This window comes from Microcaecilia unicolor, chromosome 3 (genome assembly GCF_901765095.1).
Source record: "Microcaecilia unicolor chromosome 3, aMicUni1.1, whole genome shotgun sequence".
NCBI lineage: Eukaryota > Metazoa > Chordata > Amphibia > Gymnophiona > Siphonopidae > Microcaecilia > Microcaecilia unicolor.
The window spans coordinates 517,637,910-517,659,255 of NC_044033.1; the positions used below are offsets into that span (position 1 = coordinate 517,637,910).

Consider the following 21,346-nt stretch of genomic DNA (forward strand, 5'->3'; position numbering starts at 1 on the left):
ACTGCTGCCGGCCACCGTAACCCTGACGAGGTAAGTCAGGATGACTTTTAAAATTTGGAGGGAAGAGGCCTGGAACTGGAAGGGAGGGAGGGAGGAATGATGACCCTGGAACTTGGAGGGAGGGGCAACGACCCTGGAACTGGGCAGAAGGGAGGGGGGGCCTGGAACTGGGGAGGGAGGGAGGGAAGGGGGATGCTGGAACTTCCCTTAAAAACATTAATTGCAGAAGGTGATTACCTTGCTAGGGCCTGTTTCATTTCAATGAGAAAGGGCTTTTTTTGCTAGTATTCTATAAAGGAAAGCCGGTGCCTACCTTTCTTTCTAGAATAGACTCCAGCAGCTACATATAGGTTTCCCTTTATAGATCTTCCCTCTATCAGCATTATAGTGTCCTAATGGTAGGATACCTTCAGAAACCTCCCCCCCCCCCCAAAAAAAAAAAAAGTCAACTCACACACGTATCACTTCTACTTCTTGTGTGGCCTAATGTTAGTACAGCAGGTTGTGAACTGGGGCAACCAGGTTCAATTCCCACTGCTGCCCAATGGTCACCAGTGGGTTAAGATCCTGGGGAACCAGGTTCAATTTCTGTGGAGTGGAGTGGAGAAGTAGCCTAGTGGTTAGTGCAGCAGACTTTGATCCTGGGGAACTGGGTTCAATTCCCACTGCAGCGCCTTGTGACTGTGGGCAAGTCACTTAACCCTCCATTGCCCCTGGTACAAAATAAGTACCTGAATATAAGTAAACCGCTTTGAATGTAGCTGCAAAAAGCCTCAGAAAGCCAGTGTATCATTTCCCTTTCCCCTTTCCCCTTATGACATCACAATATCAGAAGTGAGCTCCAATCAAGCCATTGTGACATCACTGATGAGGTTAGCTCTTATTGGTGGAGTGGAGTGGAGCAGTAGCCTAGTGGTTAGTGCAGTGGACTTTGATCCTGGGGAACTGGGTTCAATTCCCACTGCAGCTCCTTGTGACTCTGGGCAAGTCACTTAACCCTCCATTACCCCAGGTACAAAATAAGTACCTGAATATATGTAAACCGCTTTGAATGTAGTTGCAAAAACCTCAGAAAGGCGGTATATCAAGTCCCATTTCCCCTTCCTCCTTTCCCTTATGACATCACAATATCAGAAGTGAGCCAAATATTGGGCAATCAAGCCATTGTGACATCACTGATGAGGGCAGGCTCTTATTGGTGGAATGAGTTGAGGAGTAGCCTAGTGGTTAGTGCAGTGGACTTTGATCCTGGGGAACTGAGTTCGATTCCCACTGCAGCTCCTTGTGACCCTGGGCAAGTCACTTAGCCCTCTATTGCCCCAGGTACAATATACTTAGATTGTGAGCCCACCAGGGACAGTACAAATTACCTGAATAGTCATTTGTAAACCACCTCGATTTGTGCTTCAAAAGAGGTGGTATATCAACAATTGAGAAACTTAAACTTTTTAACATGGTTGTAACATAATTTAGCAAAACAAAGTAATTTGAGCAACACAACAGCCTCGCCTCATCTGGTTAAGACTATTTTTTTGTTCACAAAGAATTTCCTAGTTTTTCACAACATTTTTAAGGCCCATTAAGCTATTGTTTACTCTACTAAAGTTAGAACAGTGTTGATGATCATTTAAAAAAGTGAAACTCCTCTGTCTCAACACCTTGCGAATTTTATCCTTCGTTTTCTTGAGGCAATCAAGTCAAAACGCAGTGGCATTCATTCTCCCCACACACAAAAACATGGACTGTGTTACCAAACAAATAGCTGTTGAAATGTTTATTGAATTTGTTGGCGCTGACATTATTAATTAGTCCACTGGCATTCCGCACTTGTGAAAAACATGTGCTAATGTATGCTCTTTCAGTTGATTCTCTGCTTGGCACCTGAGACTGCTTGCCTCTTTGCCTTTTGCATATTTAACACTGCATCCTAATGATGAGCAGTCTTTTAAATCTATTTTCGCCTGTAGGGTATTAAGGATACAGGAATCAGTTCGGGTACTGTCCAACCATCATCTGAAATAAGTATATGTGCTGGAAAGATGGTGAAAGGAGAAAGATCGAGCAGGATGGCTTAGTGGTTTTGTTCACTGGTAAAGTTTGATTTGGGCTTCTGCCTTGTCTTCACTTGGGTCCCATGGCTAGAGGACATTTGGAGGGGCAATTGAGAAAGGATGCACAAATCAGAATTGAGACATCCAGGTCAGAGCATCTCAAATTGTACTAGTGTTTTAGAACTTGATCTGTAAGTATAGAGTATGTTCTAAGATTATATGGAGAAATAGACATAATCTCCTGGATTGTATAAAGCAGTGGTTCCCAAGCCTTGTGTCAGGTTTGTGAGTTCTTTGTACCAAATGGAGCACCCTGACTCTGCTTGGAGGCTGAGCAACCCCGAGGTTCACCTGCGGTGGCCGCCGTTCCCCGGGGGTTGAGCCCCCAGGTGCGGGCGGCTGACAGGACACGTAGAGAGAAGATGAGAGGGGTGCTGAGGAAACCAGCTGGAGGAGAGTAGAAGGGAGTGGCCTGGGTACAGGCAACAGTCCAACAGGCAGGCAGCTGGCAGAGGAGAGATCCATGTACAAGCAAGGTCTTACAGGCAGGCAGCAAACAAGAGAGTAATCCAGGTACAAGCAAGGTTTTACAGGCAGGCAGCAGACGAGAGAGTAATCCAGGTACAAACAAGGTCTTACAGGCAGGCAGCAGATGAGAGAGTAATCCAGGTACAAGCAAGGTCTTACAGGCAGGCAGCAGATGAGAGGGTAATCCAAGTACAAGCAAGGTCAAGAACCAGGAGGCGGGTCGACGGTCCCAAACAGCCTTGGGAGTTCCTTGGAAGCGTGCAGAGCCGGCAGGGATGTAGAGCGATGTGGGCGACCTCGGGCAAGTGCATAGTGCCGGAGAAGACTGCAGGGGAGCACAGTACCGTCCCGGAGTGCCGGATCTGTCATGGCAGTGGGCGTCCCCATGCCGCCGTAGAGCCCCGCCAATGAGGAGGTGAGGGGCGTGACACCTTGTCCCGGAGGCAGCCCATCCAGTCAGCTTTTGAGGATACCCACAATGAATATTCAGGAAAGAGATTTGCATGCACTTCCATCCACTGCACGCAAATCTATCTCATGAGTATTCATTGTGGATATCCTGAAAACCTGACTGGTTGGCATGCCTCCAGGTCCAGGTTTGAGAACCAGTGCTATAAAGGTTGTCCATAGTTGGGCCTGCATACTAGATCTGCATGTAAACTAATTAGTAAATGAGTTGTTAATCAGCACTAATTAGGACTTACACATCTGCACTATTTTATTACACTGCATACCTAAATGGTCTCGCGTTCAACTCGAAAGGGGGTGTGGTCAGGGCATTCCCAAAATTAGGTGCAGTGCTATACAATAGGATCATTTACATACCCAACTTCCAGGCTTCAGCAGGCTTACATCTTCGCACCAAACGTTGGACGCAGGAATGAGTGGCGTATGGGCCTGGGTGGGCCGGGGCCCACCCACTTAGGGCTCAGGCCCACCCAACAGTAGCTGGTAGCTGGTGGGATCCCAAGCTCGGCCAGCTGAAGACTTCCTCCTGATGGTAATGAAAACGCTACTCTCCATGATACCGGCACCTGCGTATGTTCAGTTTTCAGCGGTTTTTTTAGACTGACAGCGTTGCCCATGCTGATTACGCTCTCGGAGCAATTGAGACTCCATTCCATATCAAAGGTGCTACACTGTGACAATACCGCTTACAATTTTTTGATCAGGATTTGCTGACCCCTGAGGCATGTGCTAGTGCGCCGAAACACGGCCCGTGTCGGGTCTATCTGTCAATTAATAAAAGACTTTGATCATCTCAATCCTGAAGGCCCAGTGTTGCTTTTTTGTTTCGGGATCCCAAGCTCGGCCAGCTGAAGACTTCCTCCAGATGGTAACGAAAACGCTACTCTCCATGATACCGGCACCTGCGCATGTTCAGTTTTCAGTGCATGCCTGCTGCAGACTGCCAAGGTGGAAAGAAGCGTTTTCCCACCAGTTGAGATATTTTTGGGGTGGTGATTGGGGGAAGGGGGAGAACAATTGGTGCCCACCCAGTTCTTCTTTAGGCCCACCCAAAATCTGTTGTCTGGCTACGCCCCTGGCATGAATCTGTGCTAAGTTTTATTCTATGAAGATTGCTTAGCGCCAAGGGACTTTTATAAGATTGACACTTAGCACGGATCTTAACGGCATCTAACTTTGGGTGCTATGTACTGGGTTCCCCCTTATGTGTCAGTAACATGGAGAAGGGTCACCCATTGTAGAGTAATAAATATCAAATGAACACAGCGAAGGAGACAAGGAGGAGGAGGATCCAAAAAACATCTAACATCACTTCAGAACTTTTGCATTTATGTGCTAGCACAAACACATGTATGAATTTCCGGAAAGCACTAAAAACAGAACTGTTCAGAAGGGCATACCCCACCGACCCAACATAAAAAACCTGGACATTTGCGACACAACATAACCAAAAATCGTAACGGACATATCCTAACTCTTCCTTTCCCTCACTAAGTTTGCCCCAATTGTCTTTACCATATATGTATCTCACGCTACCATAATATCACCTTGATATTACTCACACCTTGTATTTGTTCACACCGGAATCGGTTAACGCCGATTACGGTACTATGTAAGCCACATTGCGCCTGCAAAGAGGTGGGAAAATGTGGGATACAAATGCAACAAATAAATAAATAAATACATTTTAGGGGCCCTTTTATTAAGGCGTGCTGAAAAATGGCCTGCGCTGGCATAGGCATGTGTTTTGGATGCACGCAGGTACGTTTTTCAGCGCGCCTGGAAAAAAGGCCTTTTTATTTTGTGGCCAAAAATGGGTGTGCGGCAAAATGACAACGAGCGCACGTCCCATTTTTGGCCTGAGACCATTGACTTGGCAGTAAGGTCTCATGCGCTAACTGGGCACCACACGGCGCATTTTGGACGTGTGTAAAAAATGGGATTACTGCCCGAGGCATGCAGTAGCTGGGCGGTAGTTCCAATTTGACATGCGTTGGATGCGAGTAGGTGCCTTACGTGCCTTAGTAAAATGACCCCTTAGAACCATACATGTCTATGTTTTCTGACACTGTCACAGAGCCCAATATCCTTGGCTAATGCTGCTTTTAGCTCCATCTCTGGCCGTCTTCAAATCTAAGCTAAAAGCCCACCTTTTGATGCTGCTTTTAACTCCTAACCCTTATTCACTTGTTCAGAACCCTTATGTTATCATCCTCACTTTAATATTCCCTTATCTCTTGTTTGTCCTGTTTGTCTGTCCTAATTAGATTGTAAGCTCTGTAGAGCAGGGACTGTCTCTTCATCGTCAAGTGTACAGCGCTGTGTACGTCTAGTAGCGCTATAGAAATGATAAGTAGTAGTAGTCTTTGAAATTCCGGAATCTTGCTATTATTTGGGTTCCAGAATCTTGCTACTCTTTGGGATTCCAGAATCTTGCTACCCTTTGGGATTCCGGAATCTTGCTACCCTTTGTCTTTATCCCTTATTTGTCCTGTTTGTCTGTCCTAATTAGATTGTAAGCTCTGTCGAGCAGGGACTGTCTCTTCATGTTCAAATTACAGCGCTGTGTACGTCTAGTAGCGCTTTAGAAATGATAAGTAGTAGTAGTAGTTTAGGGGGCACCTCGGTCACTGGGGGATTATGGAGACAACCTACTCTAATCCCTCCAGTGGAGCATTATGCAACCCAAGCACCTTTCTACAACCTAGATGACCTGGGGAGCAGATGTAAATCCCAGCACCGATATTTTTGGACATAGGTTTGCATTCCCCTTTTGAATTGGGGCATGCACATTTATTTTATTCAGACTGCCATAGTGCCACCCCACACATGCCCAGATCACACCCCCTTGTCATTTGCACATTTTTTGAATTTTAGACTTGTATAGCCTGGCTTTGTAAAATCTGGGTTTAGACGTGTATATGATGCCAGGTTATGCGCATCTAAAACGTGCACAGGGCTTCAAAAATAAGCCCCAAATTGACCTTGCAAAAGTCACACAGATGGTTGCTGATGGAAAGAAGTCTTAGATTCGTAGGGCATCTTCTAAACCACGGTCAAATGTTCTAATGACTAAACTACTTCATCCTGAGAGAAATTAACTGTGTCTTAATTTTTGCCGTTTTGGATAAAGGTGACTCAAGCGTTGGTTACGCACTTCAAGGTTAATTGCAGAAAGATTGCTTCCAAAAGTCATACATCAGTTAGTAGAGAAACTGAAGGCGAACATTCGTCACACCTAATCTTCATTGAGCAAATGGGGGAAATAAGCCAGCCCTTATAAAACCAGATATATTACATGTTTATATAAAAGAGAGAGAGAGAGAGAGAGAGAAAGAGAAAGAAAGACAGAAACAATAAGTGCAAGTGGAAAAAAAATGTCATTATAGAAAGACTAGTAAAGGACCCTGAATTGAGGAGAGCCAAAGAAGCTTTAGTCAACGTTTCAACTGTAACCTCCTCCCTCTTGTTACATAAGTACATAAGCATCGCCATGCTGGGACAGATCAAGGGTCCATCGAGCCCAGTACCCTATCACCGACAGCGGCCAAAAGAACAAGCAATTTGTCCCGCCCATCCTAGAAATACTGTATTCCCTCGTCCAATCAAAAACATTCTACGGCTTTTTCCTCCAGGAAGCCGTCCAACCCTTTTTTGAAGTCCGTTAAGTTAACCGCCTTAACCACCTTTTCCGGCAGCAAATTCCAGAGTTTAACTACGCGTTGATTGAAGAAAAATTTCCTCCGATTCGTTTTAAATTTACCACACTGCAGCTTCATCGCATGCCCCCTAGTCCTAGTATTTTTGGAAAGCGTAAACAGACGTTCCACATCAACCCGTTCCATTCCACTCATTATCTTATAGACCTCTATCATATCTCCCCTCAGCCGCCTTTTCTCCAAGCTGAAGAGCCCCAGCCTCTTCAGCCTATCCTGATAGAGAAGCTGTCCCATCCCCTGTATCATCTTTGTCGCCTTTCTCTGCACCTTTTCCAATTCCACTATGTCTTTTTTGAGGTGCGGCAACCAGAATTGAACACAATACTTGAGGTGCGGTCGTTAGTAGGGAATGGTCAAGATACAGAGGAGATATTCAACAGCCCCGTTAAGTTTCACTGAATATCTCCTCTGACCACAGCGGCAATGTCCAGTTAGGGACGGAATAGTCCGGTGGCAGAATCTGGTTGGAGCCGGCAGATATGATCCATAGTCAACAAAACTGATTTCTCAACACATATGATAAATTGAAGGTTGTCAGCATATAACCAATTGTGGGAGAAAAGTTAGGGAACTTTGAAGGCTATTGGACAGCTGGAAAAATGAGGAGATGACAATGATGTGGGAGGGTGGACAAAGCAAAAATGTGCATTGGAGAGGCTTTGGGATGTGAGGGAATTGCCCCTTGCTCTCCTACATCCTCCCCTCCCCCAACTAGGATTCTATGTTTCTCCTCTTCCCTTCTTTGATCCCTCTTTGTCCCCCTCATTGTTCTTCCATTGCTCCCTAATTCTCCCATCTTCTTGTCCGTCTGTGTTTCCTGTCTTACTGTCCATCTTTTCTATCTCTACCACTCCTGCCTGAGATCATTCTTCATTTCTATTCTCTAATGCCCCCCTCTTGCCCCAGATCCCTTCAATGCCATCGTCGTCTTTTCACGATCACTCTCCTTCCCAGCACCAATCACTAAGATCCATTTTCCACACACAAAAAAAAAAAAACAGCCATGGGCTGAAGTCAACCCAGATATTCAATGACTACTACAATGGAATTTATGCGGGATGCAAAGAACAATCTTAAAGAAACTTCAGACTGCTCAAAACATGGCAGTCAGGCTTATATTTGGAAAAAAACGCGGTTTGAAAGCGCAAAACCCCTCCATGAAAAACTACACTGGCTCCCGATCAAAGAACGTATTGCTTTCAAAATCTGCACCCTGGTTCATAAAATTATCTTCGGCGAAGCCCCGGGATATATGAGAGACCTCATTGACCTACCAACCAGAAACACATCTGAATCGTCACGGACACATCTAAATCTCCACTTCCCAAGCTGCAAAGGACTTAAATACAAATCAACTTATGCATCCAGTTTCTCTTACATATGCACACAACTGTGGAACGCCTTACCAAAAGCCTTGAAAACAACATACGGCCACCTAAACTTCCGGAAATCACTAAAAACTAATCTGTTTCAAAAGGCATGTCCTACCGACCCAACTTGAATGCCTGGACTCTGCAACACAGCAAAACTAAAGTACGTAAAGGACATAGAACTCTTCCGCTTTACGATTCCCTAATGTGACCGTCCCACATGAACCTTATCTTACCACAACATCACTTTGTATTTGTTCACACCGGAGTCTGCGAACGCCTCTCCGGTATTATGTAAGCCACATTGAGCCTGCATATAGGTGGGAAAATGTGGGATACAAATGTAACAAATAAATACATTTATTTATGTATTTATAGTTCATTTCTACCCCACATTTTCCCACAAATGCAGGCACAATATGGCTTACATGAGTTATGAAAACACAAAAAGTACAATACATGAATGCTACAGAAGAATAAGGATGTAGCGCTAATAACGATAATGACTGAACAGCAGAGTTAAATAAATGTCTGGGCAGGCATGGCTCCTGGCATCAAATATCCAGGTATACAGTATGCACTGGTTAACTAAGACGCCCTTTTACTAAGCTACGTAAGCACATATTCACGTCCTACGCACGTCAATTTTGAACTATCGCTCCTGGGTGGGCAGTAATTTCATTTTTTACACGCATCCACTAAGCGCACTGGAAAAATTTCCAGGGCACACGGCGCTAACCGAGCAGTAATCGGCATTGTATGCGCATAGACCATTACCGCCCGGTTAGTGCTTGAGACTTTACCACTAGGTCAATGGGTGACGGTAATGTCTCAGGCTCAAAATGGACGCACACCAATTTTCGGCCAAAAAAGGCCTTTTTTGCAGGTGCGCTGAAAAATGTACCTGCGCGCATCGAACACACATGTCTACACCAGTGCAGGCCATTTTTCGGCACACCTTAGTAAAAGGACCCCTCGGTGCATAAAGTTAGAACAGTCTTTTATATGATGTAACTTATGCACTTACTTAGTCAGCCAGATGACCGAAGAACACCGCTAACTGGCTAAGCGCTGGCTCTACTCCCCCCCCCCCCCCCCCTTAACTGCTGCAGACTATTGGCAGCCAGCAAGCTCAGTATGGTTTAACCAGGCACAGTTAAACTCTTTTGAATATTGACCCCCAAATACATTAACTGAGTTCACAATCAATAACAGACAATTTATTTTTATTTTATTACATTTGTACCCCGTGCTTTCCCACTCATGGCAGGCTCAATGCGGCAGGCAATGGAGGGTTAAGTGACTTGCCCAGAGTCACAAGGAGCTGCCTGTGCCGGGAATCAAACTCAGTTCCTCAGGACCAAAGTCCCCCACCCTAACCACTAGGCCACTCCTCCACTCCAATAACTGTGGGTCTTTGCAAATATATGCAGATCTGCCAATTGAGGATAATTCTGTAACACGCGCCTACACTAACGCAGCCCATTTTTCAGTGCACCTTTGTAAAAGGACCCATAAAGACACAGGGGCCCTTTTATTAAGCTGCGTAGGTGCCAACGTACGCCAAATTGGAGTTACCGGCCGATAATTTCAATTTTGGCGCACATCCACTGCGCGTGCCTGAAAAATATTTTTATATTTTCTGACGCACAGCAGCTACGCACGTCAAGTGGCATTTGACGCACATAGACCATTACCGCCCGGTTACCGCGTGAGACCTTACTGTTAGGTCAATGGCTTGCGGTAAGGTCTCAGACCCAAAATGGATGCATGGCAATTTTCATTTTACCACATGTCTATTTTTGGCAAAAAAAAAGGCATTTTTGTAGGTGCGCTAAAAAAATAATTCTGCACACGCCCAAACATGCGTCTACACTACTGCAGGCCATTTTTCAGTGCACCTTAGTAAAAGGACCTCACAGTCTCTTCATTTGATATGATATACCACAGCTTAGTAAAAGCTTACATAGTAAATGACGGCAAATAAAGACCTGCACGGTCCATCCAGTCTGCCCAACAAGATACTTTATATATATACCCGAGTTTGATTTGTCCTTGCCTTTCTCAGGGCACAAACCGTAGAAGTCTGCCCAGTACTGTTCTTGTACTAAGTTCTGAAGCTAACGTCGAAGCCCCTTCAAATTTACACTCCAGCCCAACCCTATCTATTCAGTCACGATCAGGGCGTAGACCGTCAAAGTCTGCCCAGCTCCCGTTTTGTTTCCCAATTACCGGTGTCACCACCCAATCTCCGCTAAGATTCCATGGAACCATTCCATCTCAACCGGATTCCTTTGTGTTTATCCCACGCATGTTTGAATTCCATTGCCGTTTTCATCTCCACCACCTCCCGCGGGAGGGCATTCCACATATCTATCTCGGTTGTCATCAGGTTCCACCTCTGGATGGCGCGTTGCGGGGTCTCCCTGCGCCAGGAATATAGGTCTGTGAAGCGGGTTAGTTGGGATGTGGTTAGGGCAGTCCAGGAGGTGGAAAGGTGGGAGTGGGTGAGGGTGGGGTTTGGTGCTGCTGCTTGGTGGTGGAAACACGTAAGGTTAAAACCACCATAAATAATTTGTTTGGTGGGGTTAGGGTTTTATTTGTGTGGTGGTGGGGGGGTTGTATATATGTACATATGTTGATACTCTTGTGATGTAATTTTTTGATACTACTGTTATTATTCTTGTTATCCGTTTTATCAATAAGAGTTCTCCACATATCCACCACCCTCTCCGTGAAAAAATACTTCCCGACATTAGTCCTTATGTCCTGTAATTAACCCGTATCTGAATCGCAGGACCTGTTCTTTCTTTATTCACCGCATTTGAATGATCAGATCTAATGGTGACGCCTTCGTATCGACCGGATAATTATTTGGGAACTCCACTGCAGAGCAGAAGGGTTCCCTCGTAAAGCGCTGCTTTCCGTCAACATGAAAACACCAGCTGCACCTTTTCTCTTCTCTTTTCCCTTGGTGTTCACGCTACATTGCAGATGTCTTTCCTTTTCTTTCTGTAGGAGAGTAATTGTAGATCAGGTAGTGAAAGTAGGTGATGAATACAGCCCAGGATCTGACTTGCTTTTCAAGGGGAACTCACTGTGCCTTAGCTGAAAACACTTGTCATGTTGTCTGTACTTTAAGGTAAGCTACACTTCTGTGCTCTTCATGAGGCTGGTCTAGCAGCATTTATCAGCAGCGGGCTGATTCAGTGAGCATGACTGAAATGTACATTTAGCAAGCAAATAGACAACAGAAGGCATTTCTCATTTATGAGCTGACTGAGTGCAATTGTGTTCTTGTTTCGTTTTGTCACATCTTTCTCCTTCTAGCTTGCTAGGATGGTAGTTGGGTGATCCTGGAGCTGTGGCTAAGGGCCGAAGAAAAGTCTTCCTTCAGTGTTATTTCATCCGGCTGCAATTTCTTCTTTATTCCTAACCCCTGAGCTTTTGCGTTCTGAAATCACGGAGCCCCTTTCCCCAGGCTCTCCCTTTCTCTGCACATCCTTGTTAACATCCAATTAACAGCACTCATTAGCTAGTTAACCAGTTAAGTTATGTGCACTGTTATAGAATACGCTTCGATATCCACCAGGAAATTAAGGCGCAATATATAGAATCCTGGGGAATATGGCCAACTCTTCACTCATCCAGCATAAGGGAGCTCTGGACAGATACCCTTCCTTTTTTTTCCTGGCTGCCTTTCTTCCCCCATCCTCTAATATTTTATTTAGATTTTGCTCACACCTTTTTCAGTGGTAGCTCAGGGTGAGTTATATTCAGGTACTCTGGATATTTCTCTGTCCCAGGAGGGCTCACAATCTAAGTTTGTACCTGAGGGAATGGAGGGTTAAGTGACTTGCCCAAGATCACAAGGAGCAGCACTGGGATTTGAACTGGCCACCTCTGGCTTGTAAGACCAGTGCTCTAACCACTAGGCCACTCCACCACTAGCAACATTCTGTGTAGAATCTCAAATAGTAGCAACAGAATCTCAAATAGTAGCAACATTCCATGTTCCACTGCACTAACCACTAGGCTACTCCTCCACTAGCAACATTCCATGTAGAAGCCTGCTCTTGCAGATCAGCAATGCGGCCGCGCAGGCTTCTGTTTCTATGAGTCTGACATGCAGGACGTCAGACTCACAGAAACAGAAGCCTGCGCAGCTGATCTGCAAGGGCAGGCTTCTACATGGAATGTTGCTAGTGGAATAGCAACATTCCATGTAGAATCTCAAATATTTATTTATTTATTTAGATTTTGCTCACACCTTTTTCAGTAGTAGCTAACGGTGAGTTACATTCAGATACTCTGGATATTTCTCTGTCCCAGGAGGACTCACAATCTAAGTTTGTACCTGAGGCAATGGAGGGTTAAGTGACTTGCCCAACTCACAAGGAGCAGCAGTGGAATTTGAAGCGGCCACCTCAGGATTGTAAGACCAGTGCTCTAACCACTAGGCCACTCCTCCACTCCAATAGGGATGTGCATGTGTTTGAAATGGCATAGGACGTCATCATCTCATGTTGTTGGCTAATGGAAATGAGCAGAAAGAAACATGAAATGCCTTGCTTTTTTGGGTGCCATCAATACTGCACGCTCCTTTCAAAGCACTGTTCAAGGCAGTGCACATTCCTTCCCTATAGTGCCTGCATGAATTGAACTAGACTCTACAAATGATGCCTAAATTTGGGTGCTGAAAAAAAAATGAGCACTAACTAGGGAATTCTATATAGCACGTCTTGAGATCCAGGCATATTCTATAACAACGCGCATAACTTAATTGACTTAACAAGCTAATTAACATTGATAACAGCACTTAACAAGCAATAATGAGCATTAATACAAATGACACACATAACTCGCTAAGCTACAAAGCAGTAAATTTAAAACGAAGCTGAGAAAATTATTCTTCACTCAACGTGTAATTAAACTCTGGAGTTCGTTGCCAGAGAATGTGGTAAAGGCGGTTAGCTTAGCGGGGTTTAAAAAAAGGTTTGGACGGCTTCCTAAAGGAAAAGTCCATAGACGTGGGGAAAGTCCACTGCTTATTTCTGGGATGAGCAGCATAAAATGTATTGTACTGTTTTGGGATCTTGCCAGGTACTTGTAACCTGGATTGGCCACTGTTGGAAACAGGATGCTGTGCTTGATGGACCTTTGGTCTGTCCCAGTGTAGCAATACTTATGTACTTATGGGAAGCAACTGCTTGTCCTGGGATTTGTAGTATGGAATGTTGCTAGTCTTTGACATTCTGCATGGAATCTTTTCACTCTTTAAGATTCCAGTATTTTGCTATTCTTTGGGGTTCTACATGGAGTATTTTTTTTTGTTACATTTGTACCCCGCGCTTTCCCACTCATGGCAGGCTCAATGCGGCTTACATGGGGCAATGGAGGGTTAAGTGACTTGCCCAGAGTCACAAGGAGCTGCCTGTGCCTGAAGTGGGAATCGCACTCAGTTCCTCAGTTCCCCAGGACCACAGTCCACCACCCTAACCACTAAGCCACTCCTCCATTGCCACAATTTGGGCTTCTGCCAGGTACTTTTGACCTAGCTTGGCCACTGTTCAGAAAACAGGATACTGGGCTAGATGGACCATTGGTCTGACCCAGTATAGTTACTCTTATGTTCTCATGTATTCTGTGAGGAGAATGGATGAGAATACCAAAAAATATATTTATTCGCATAAAAAAATCAAAATTAAAAAATTAAAAAATTAACAATGGTTGTATGAAGTATAAAACGGACCCGACACGGCCGTGTTTCGGCCCTAAGGCCTGCCTCAGGGGTCTTTATGCAACCTCAGAAGATGTATCTCAAGGTATGTACTCCAAGGCAAATATCTGAGCGAGAAATCTCTAAGATCTGTATGCTCCTCTCTTCTAAAAAAACATGTATATAAAATGTGCTGAAAAGCACAATAAACGTGTGATGCTTCTCTCCAAAGAGATGTCTGCAGGTGTAGAATATTTTTTTAGAAGAGAGGAGCATACAGATCTTAGAGATTTCTCGCTCAGATATTTGCCTTGGAGTACATACCTTGAGATACATCTTCTGAGGTTGCATAAAGACCCCTGAGGCAGGCCTTAGGGCCGAAACACGGCCATGTCGGGTCCGTTTTATACTTCATACAACCATTGTTAATTTTTTAATTTTGATTTTTTATGCGAATAAATATATTTTTTGGTATTCTCATCCATTCTCCTCACTTTTTTCTTTCTATCTCACGTTTCGTGAGGGTTTTTACCTCCTTTTTGTTTTTTGCTCATGTATTCTGTAACACAATGCACCTAATTTGTAATGCACGCAGGCAAAAAGGGGCATGGTTATAGGTGGGGAAATGGGCATTTTGTGGATATTCTGAAATTTGCATGCATTATTATAGAACTAGTAAAAAAGGCCCGTTTCTGACACAAATGAAACGGGCGCTAGCAAGGTTTTCCTTGGAGTGTGTATGTTTGAGAGAGTGTATATGAGAGTGACTGTGTGTGTGAGAGAGACTGAATGTGCAAGAGTGTGTGTGTGAGATAGAGAGAGAGAGTGAGTCTGGGTGCGAGTGTGTCTGTGAGAGAAAGAGAGTGTGTGTGTGTGTGAGAATGAGTGTGTGTGCAAGTGCATATGTGAGACACAGTGTGTGAGAGAGAGGGAGAGTGTGTTTCACACAGATACAGTGTGTGCGAGAGAGTGTGTGTGAGACACAGACTCTCTGTGAGACTGAGTGTATGAGACCAAGAGAGTGTGTGAGTGACTGTGTGACACATAGAGTGAATGTGATACAGTGTGAGACAGAGAGTGTGTGAGAGACAGTGTGTGAGAGTGAGAGAAAGACATTGACTGTGTGAGAGAGAGAGTGTGTGTGTGACAGAGATACCTCCCCCCCTCTCTGGTGTCAGGCCCCCCCCCCTCCCTCTCTCTGGTATCAGCCCCCCCCCCCCCCCCCCCCCCCTCTCTGGTGTCTCAGCGTTAATGTGCAGGACGCTGAGCTCTGGCTGTGCTTCAAAGGAACTGACCAATCCTATTTAATAGAATGCACCTCCAACATTCTGAAGCCGAGAAACCTCGTGTGGTTGGTCACTTCTGCTTGTGACGAACCCGGAAGTACGTGATGTCAATTCAGGAGATGGATACAGAGAGCAGGAATGCCTCAGCCATGCAGTCAGCTTCAGAATGTTACAGGTGCCTTTTATTATATAGGATGTGGTCCTTTTTGCCAAAATCTACATGTTGGTATTTATGGAAAACTCTAGACCTTTTTCTCTCATCTGCAGCTTAAACTTATTTGCTTGAACTCAGCTTTTATACCTTATCATATTGTGCATTAGCGCATGTTGTTGTTGGGTTTTTTTCTCTTGTGTTAGATGTATCTTTCAAAAATCTAATAAAAATATATATATAAAAAAAAGATTAAGTAAGTTTCGATAGTATAAGTGTTGATACCATGGAAATTTACTAATGCTGACATAATGAAAACTTACTAATTGCAGAAGAAGTAAGAGACATATGTATCTTTGACGCAAAAGCATGTGATTAAAAGTGTATAAAACTGACAGCTGTAACCATTAATAGTTAGAGAAGGAATGGCAATTGCTTATGTACTTATGTACATGTGTCCGATACACGCGGCAGAAAATATTACCGCCCGGTTAATGCATGAGACCTTACCTCTAAGTCTCAGGCCCAAAATGGACGCACGGCAATTGCCGCATGTCCATTTTCGCCCCCCCCCCCCCAAAAAAAGGCCTTTTTTGCAGCTGTGCTGAAAAATGGATCTGAGCGTCATTTTTTGGCACGCCTTAGTAAAAGGGACCCTCTGTGAGCAGATTTCAGTCTGCAAGTCGCTTACTTAAAGATTTGCACTGGCTCCTGGTTCCAGCTCAAACACAGTTTAAACTGTATATACTGATTTTTAAAATCTTACCTGGAATGGCTCCATCATATTTATGCAACCTGGCTACTTTGTTACATAATTTAATGGTAGGTAGAACCCAAAATCAATGTAGGCTAGGCTTTCCTCCCATAAATCAGATTAAATTGGAAAGAATTTTTGATTTCTCTATGAATTATCAGGGAGCCTTGATATGGAACTCCTTGCCATTGGGTATTCAAGTTCGTAATAATTATGTAATATTTCATAAATCTTTGAAAATGTTTTTTTTTGTGAAGTCTATTACTGCAGATAATTATGCATTGGATCTTATAGTATTTGTGTGGAATTTTTGTTGTAATAAGTTCTATGTCTGGGTAGTTTCCTGGGTAATTTGACCGTCTTATTTCTACTGTAATCCGCAGTAAACCAGTACATAGTATTTGCGGAACATAAGACATGAGTAACATAAGGTAACCAGTTAGCATGGGGTGATGTACATGTGCTAACACGTTAGCACAGAAACACCCACTCTCCACCCATGACACGTCCCTCAATAAAAAAAAATGTAAAAGAATATTAGCACGTGGTTAATGCGTATGCGCCTATGCAGCTTAATAAAAGAGCCCCAAAATGAGTAGATAATAAACATATTTAAGAAAGGTCTTATATTTATTTGGATTTTGCTCACACCTTTTTCAGTAGTAGCTCAAGGTGAGTTACATTCAGGTACACTGGATATTTCTCTGTCCCAGGAGGGCTCTCAATCTAAGTTTGTACCTGAGGCAGTGGAGGGTTAAGTGACTTGCCCAAGATCACAAGGAGCAGCAGTGGAATTTGAACCAGCCAACGTCTGGATTGCAAGACCAGTGCTCTAACCACTCCTCCACCCCTAAGAATCTTGTTACTCTTTGGGGTTCTACATGGAATGTTGCTACACTTTGAAATTCTGCATGGAATCTTGTTATTCTTGTCTTTAGATTGTTCTCTTGTCTTTTAGATTGTAAGCTCTTTGAGCAGGGACTGTCCTTCTATGTTTAAATTGTACAGCGCTGCGTAACCCTAGTAGTGCTTTAGAAAGGTTAGTTAGTAGTAGTAGTAGTAGTAATTCTAGAATCTTTATTTATTTATTTAGATTTTGCTCACACCTTTTTCAGTAGTAGCTTAAGGTGAGTTACGTTCAGGTACTCTGGATATTTCTCTGTCCCAGGAGGACTCATAATCTAACGTGTTTTTTTACCAAGCTGCGGGGGAAAGGGCCACGCGGTAGCAGCAGGAGATGCTTTTCCCACAGACCGGGGCTGTTTTTTCCACAGCCGGTAAAAGTCCCCCCCCCCCCGCAAAAAAAATGGCCACGCGGTGAGATAACTCTTACCGTGTGGCCATGCGGCGGGGAGCCCTCACCGCCACCCATTGGTGTGGCGATAAGGCCTCCAGCGCTAACCCGGTTATCGTCACACAATCCATTTCCGGGGGTTTTCTTTTTTTCCCCTGGAAATGGCACGCGCTTGGGGTGGGACTACCGGCGGTGGCCACGTTGGGTCGGCAGTAGTCCCGGAAGAGCGAGCGGGCTTACTGCTGCTCTGTAAAAGGGCTCCTAAGTTCGTACCGGAGTGGGATTTGAACCAGCCACCTGTGATTAGGGTTACCATATTTTGTCCCCCAAAAAGGAGGACACATGCCCCGCCCCACCACACCCGCCCCACCCCTTTCACATCCAGCTCCACCCCTTTCACACCCTCGCTCCGCCCCTGTCACATTTCCCCTCCCCCCTGTCACACCCCATCACCTCCCCTCCCCATCACCCCCTTTCTCTTCTCTTACTTTACTACTGCCCTGGTGGTCTAGTGACCTCTTTGGGGCAGGAAAGAGCCCCCTCTTTCCTGCCCGGAGCGCTGCCCTGCATGCATCCTTCCTGTTGCTGATGTCGGTGCCGATTCAAAATGGCCGCCGAGAGTTGAAGTCTTGCAAGGTCAGTGCAACTCTCGGCGGCCATTTTGAATCGGCTCCGAGGATCAGCAACAGGAAGGGGCAGAGTGGCAAAACCCCAGGGCCGCCGAGGGGTGGGGGGAAAGGGGGGACAAAATTCTCCGGGCCCGGGCCTCCGGGGGGGGGGGGCCTGGCACCGCCGCCGCAGTCCAGCCCGTCCACCCTCCGTCGCTCCCGGAACTGACTTTAAGTGCCTCCCTCACCTTCGCAGCAAGCAGCGGCAGACCACTCCTTCCTTCTGTGTCCCGCCCTCGGCTGACGTAACTTCTGTGAGGGCAGGGCACGGAAGGAAGGAGAGGTCTGCTGCTGCTTGCGCGAAGGTGAGGGAGGCGCTTAAGGTTAGTGCAGAGGGCCCGGGGGTGGAGAGAGGGCCCGGCCTAGTAGCAGGTGGGAAGGGCCCGGGGGCGGCCTTGTCCCGGGCCTCGCCCAGTCTCTTGGCGGCCCTGCAAAGCCCACCCGGTTGCCCGGACATGTCCTCAAAAAGAGGACATGTCCGGGTAAATCCGGACATATGGTAACCCTACCTGTGATAGTCCATTTTTAGCTGTGTTTGACATGTATTAGTACCTAACACAGCTTAGTAAAAGGACTCCTTAAGTAATTTGCCTAAGGTCACACGTATTGTCAGTGGAATTTGAACCAGGCTTCCCTCTACTGCAGTGTCTGCAAATTACCTTTTCTTCTAGGTCTATTGGAATAAGCCAACTGTTTTTTTTATTATTGTTTTCCCATATTAATCTCTGTATGGCTTTGTGTTCAGTATAAGAAACTGGTCAGTGGAAAGAAAACAGGCAAAGTAATAAATAACAGCAGAGGTATAAATCAGCTTCTTCACCAGAGGAAGAAAAGAGCTTTAAATTTCGCCTTAATTGGTAAAGGGGACAGATTTCCTCAAGTGTAGAGCCTGTGTTTTCTTGAATTTGATTGCCTCCTCTGACTCACTTCTTCTGACTTATGGCCTATTTTTCTTCTCTTTCTCCTTCTGTCCGCAGAAAGCTGACCTTGCAGTAGCACCGCTAGCGATTACCTACGTCCGGGAGAAGGTCATCGACTTTTCCAAGCCTTTCATGACTCTGGGAATAAGTATTTTGTACCGCAAGCCCAACGGTACAAACCCAGGCGTCTTCTCCTTCCTGAATCCTCTCTCCCCTGATATCTGGATGTATATTCTGCTGGCTTACTTGGGTGTCAGTTGTGTGCTCTTTGTCATAGCCAGGTAACATGTCCGACTTCAGTGATTTCTTTTTTGGCAATTGTTACCTTTTTTTTCTTTACCGCCTAATAATTGTCAAAAGTCAAAATTGTTACTCTTGTTTCCTGTTCTTGTTTTGAGCTTGTAGTGTTCTGGTCTCTTACCAGTGATTACGCAATACGCTGCATTTTCTGCTGCCTTAAGCCATGAGCTGTAAACTGTAGGGTATACTAGGAGGGTAAATTGCTTCCCCGCAATCCGCACACCTGCTTCACCCCACCCTTTCCCTAAAACTAGTGTTACCATATGTCCGGATTTACCCAGACATGTCCTCTTTTTGAGGGCATGTCCGGGCAACCGGGCGGGTTTTGCCAATCTGCCTGTTTGTCCAGAAATCCGGACAAACGGGCAGATTGCTAGCCTCCCCTCCCCTTACTTACTAGTGCCCTGGTGGTCTAGTGACCTCTTCCGCCTTCAGGGCAGAAAAGAGCCCTCTCTTTCCTGCCCGGAACCCTGCCCTGCATGTATCCTTCCTGCTCCTCATCTCGGTGCCGATTCAAAATGGCCACCGAGAGTTGAAGTGGCCTCACGAGACTTCAGCTCTCGGCGGCCATTTTGAATCGGCGCCGAGGATCAGCAACAGGAAGGATGCATGCAGGGCAGCGCTCCGGGCAGGAAAGAGGGGGCTCTTTCCTGCCCCGAAGAGGTCACTAGACCACCAGGGCAGTAGTAAGGTAAGGGGAGGGGGGTGACAGGGAGGGGGGCCGACGGGGTATGTGACAGGGGGGAGGGGAAAATGTGACAGGGGGCTGAGCGAGGGTGTGAAAAGGGGCGTGGTGGGTGTGAAAGGGGGTGGGGTGGGGTGTGAAAGGGGGCGGGGCATGTGTCCTCCTTCTTGGGTTACGATATATTGTAACCCTACCTAAAACATACAGCTAAAGTGAAATGACGGGTTTTGTCTTAGCATTCGTAGGCAAATAAGTGAGACCTTACTCTCCTCCTAGGGGTGTTTGCAGAGTTGGGTACATGATACAAAGTAGCCCCAAAGTAAACTAATTGTTTCAATTGGGGCCACTTTGGATCCAAGTGAACTAAAGGTTGGCCGCTCTGACTGCTGACCAGAGGGCGTCAGTCACATCTATGCCTTCCGGCCCCCCTTCAAACTTTTCATTAGGAGTGTCCTTAAGGAGGTGGGTGTTTCCAAAGGCATTCGATTGAGAAATGCCTTGCCCTTCAAGCATATGGCTCTTCCCATCCCCCACCACCCATCAAGCTTGGGTAGAGAGGCTGAAAGTTATAAAAAAAACAGAATGCCAATGGGGGCCACCCCAGAGGTCTCCAGGGGTCTTGCATTGCAGAACACCGCACTAGGTCCTTGTAAAAGAAAGTGATGTAGAAAGATATACCAAATGCAAGAGCGATCCAGGTTGAGTTTGAAAGAGAAGACATGGATTTTTTTTGTTGTGTAAGAGATGTGATTTAGTAACAAGGAGGTCAACATTCAGTGTTGGCAGCATCCATATTCATTTTAGGGATGGCCAGCCAAAATTTGTTTATTTTGTGTTGCTTCCCATGTTGTTTTTAGGAATTTTCATTTTATTTTTGTTTGTTTGGTCATTTTTTTTTTCATCTCAGGAGCAAAGTCATTGAGGGAAAGGGAAATGGTACTTAATATACCACCTTTCTGAAGTTTTTGCAACTACATTCAAAGTGGTTTACATATATTCAGGTACTTATTTTGTACCAGGGGCAATGGAGGGTTAAGTGACTTGCCCAGAGTCACAAGGAGCTGCATTGGGAATTGAACCCAGTTCCCTAGCATCAAAGTCTACTGCACTAACCATTAGGCTACTCCTCCACCAGCAACATTCTATGTAGAAGCTTGCCCTTGCAGATCAGCAATCTACGCCCCCTGATTGAATCCCCGCCATCCCATAATCTCAAAAGAGTTCACACTATGATCAGCAAATGATAAAACACACATTTTCATGTTTTTTTTTCTGCTCATTTTTAATTTGCTAACAACATTGACATTTCCTATATCATTGCTAACTAATTCAGGGTCACTGCACAGACAATCAGCTGTGCTCGCTGTGCGTGTGATGCAGTCACTATCAATTTAATTTGGGCCAACTATTTCAGCAATCCTAACCTAAGCATA

At 45.3% G+C, this 21,346-nt stretch overlaps 1 protein-coding gene across 1 annotated transcript in view; it reads left to right on the top strand.

Moving 5' to 3' along the window:
• The window catches only part of GRIK2 (glutamate ionotropic receptor kainate type subunit 2), a 989,144-nt gene that overhangs the window by 653,222 nt on the left and 314,576 nt on the right, over nucleotides 1-21,346 (top strand). Inside the window, exon 11 of the mRNA XM_030195188.1 lies at nucleotides 18,986-19,209. Within this exon, the coding sequence (XP_030051048.1) occupies nucleotides 18,986-19,209 (224 nt within the window). The remainder of the gene's footprint in view (nucleotides 1-18,985; nucleotides 19,210-21,346) is intronic.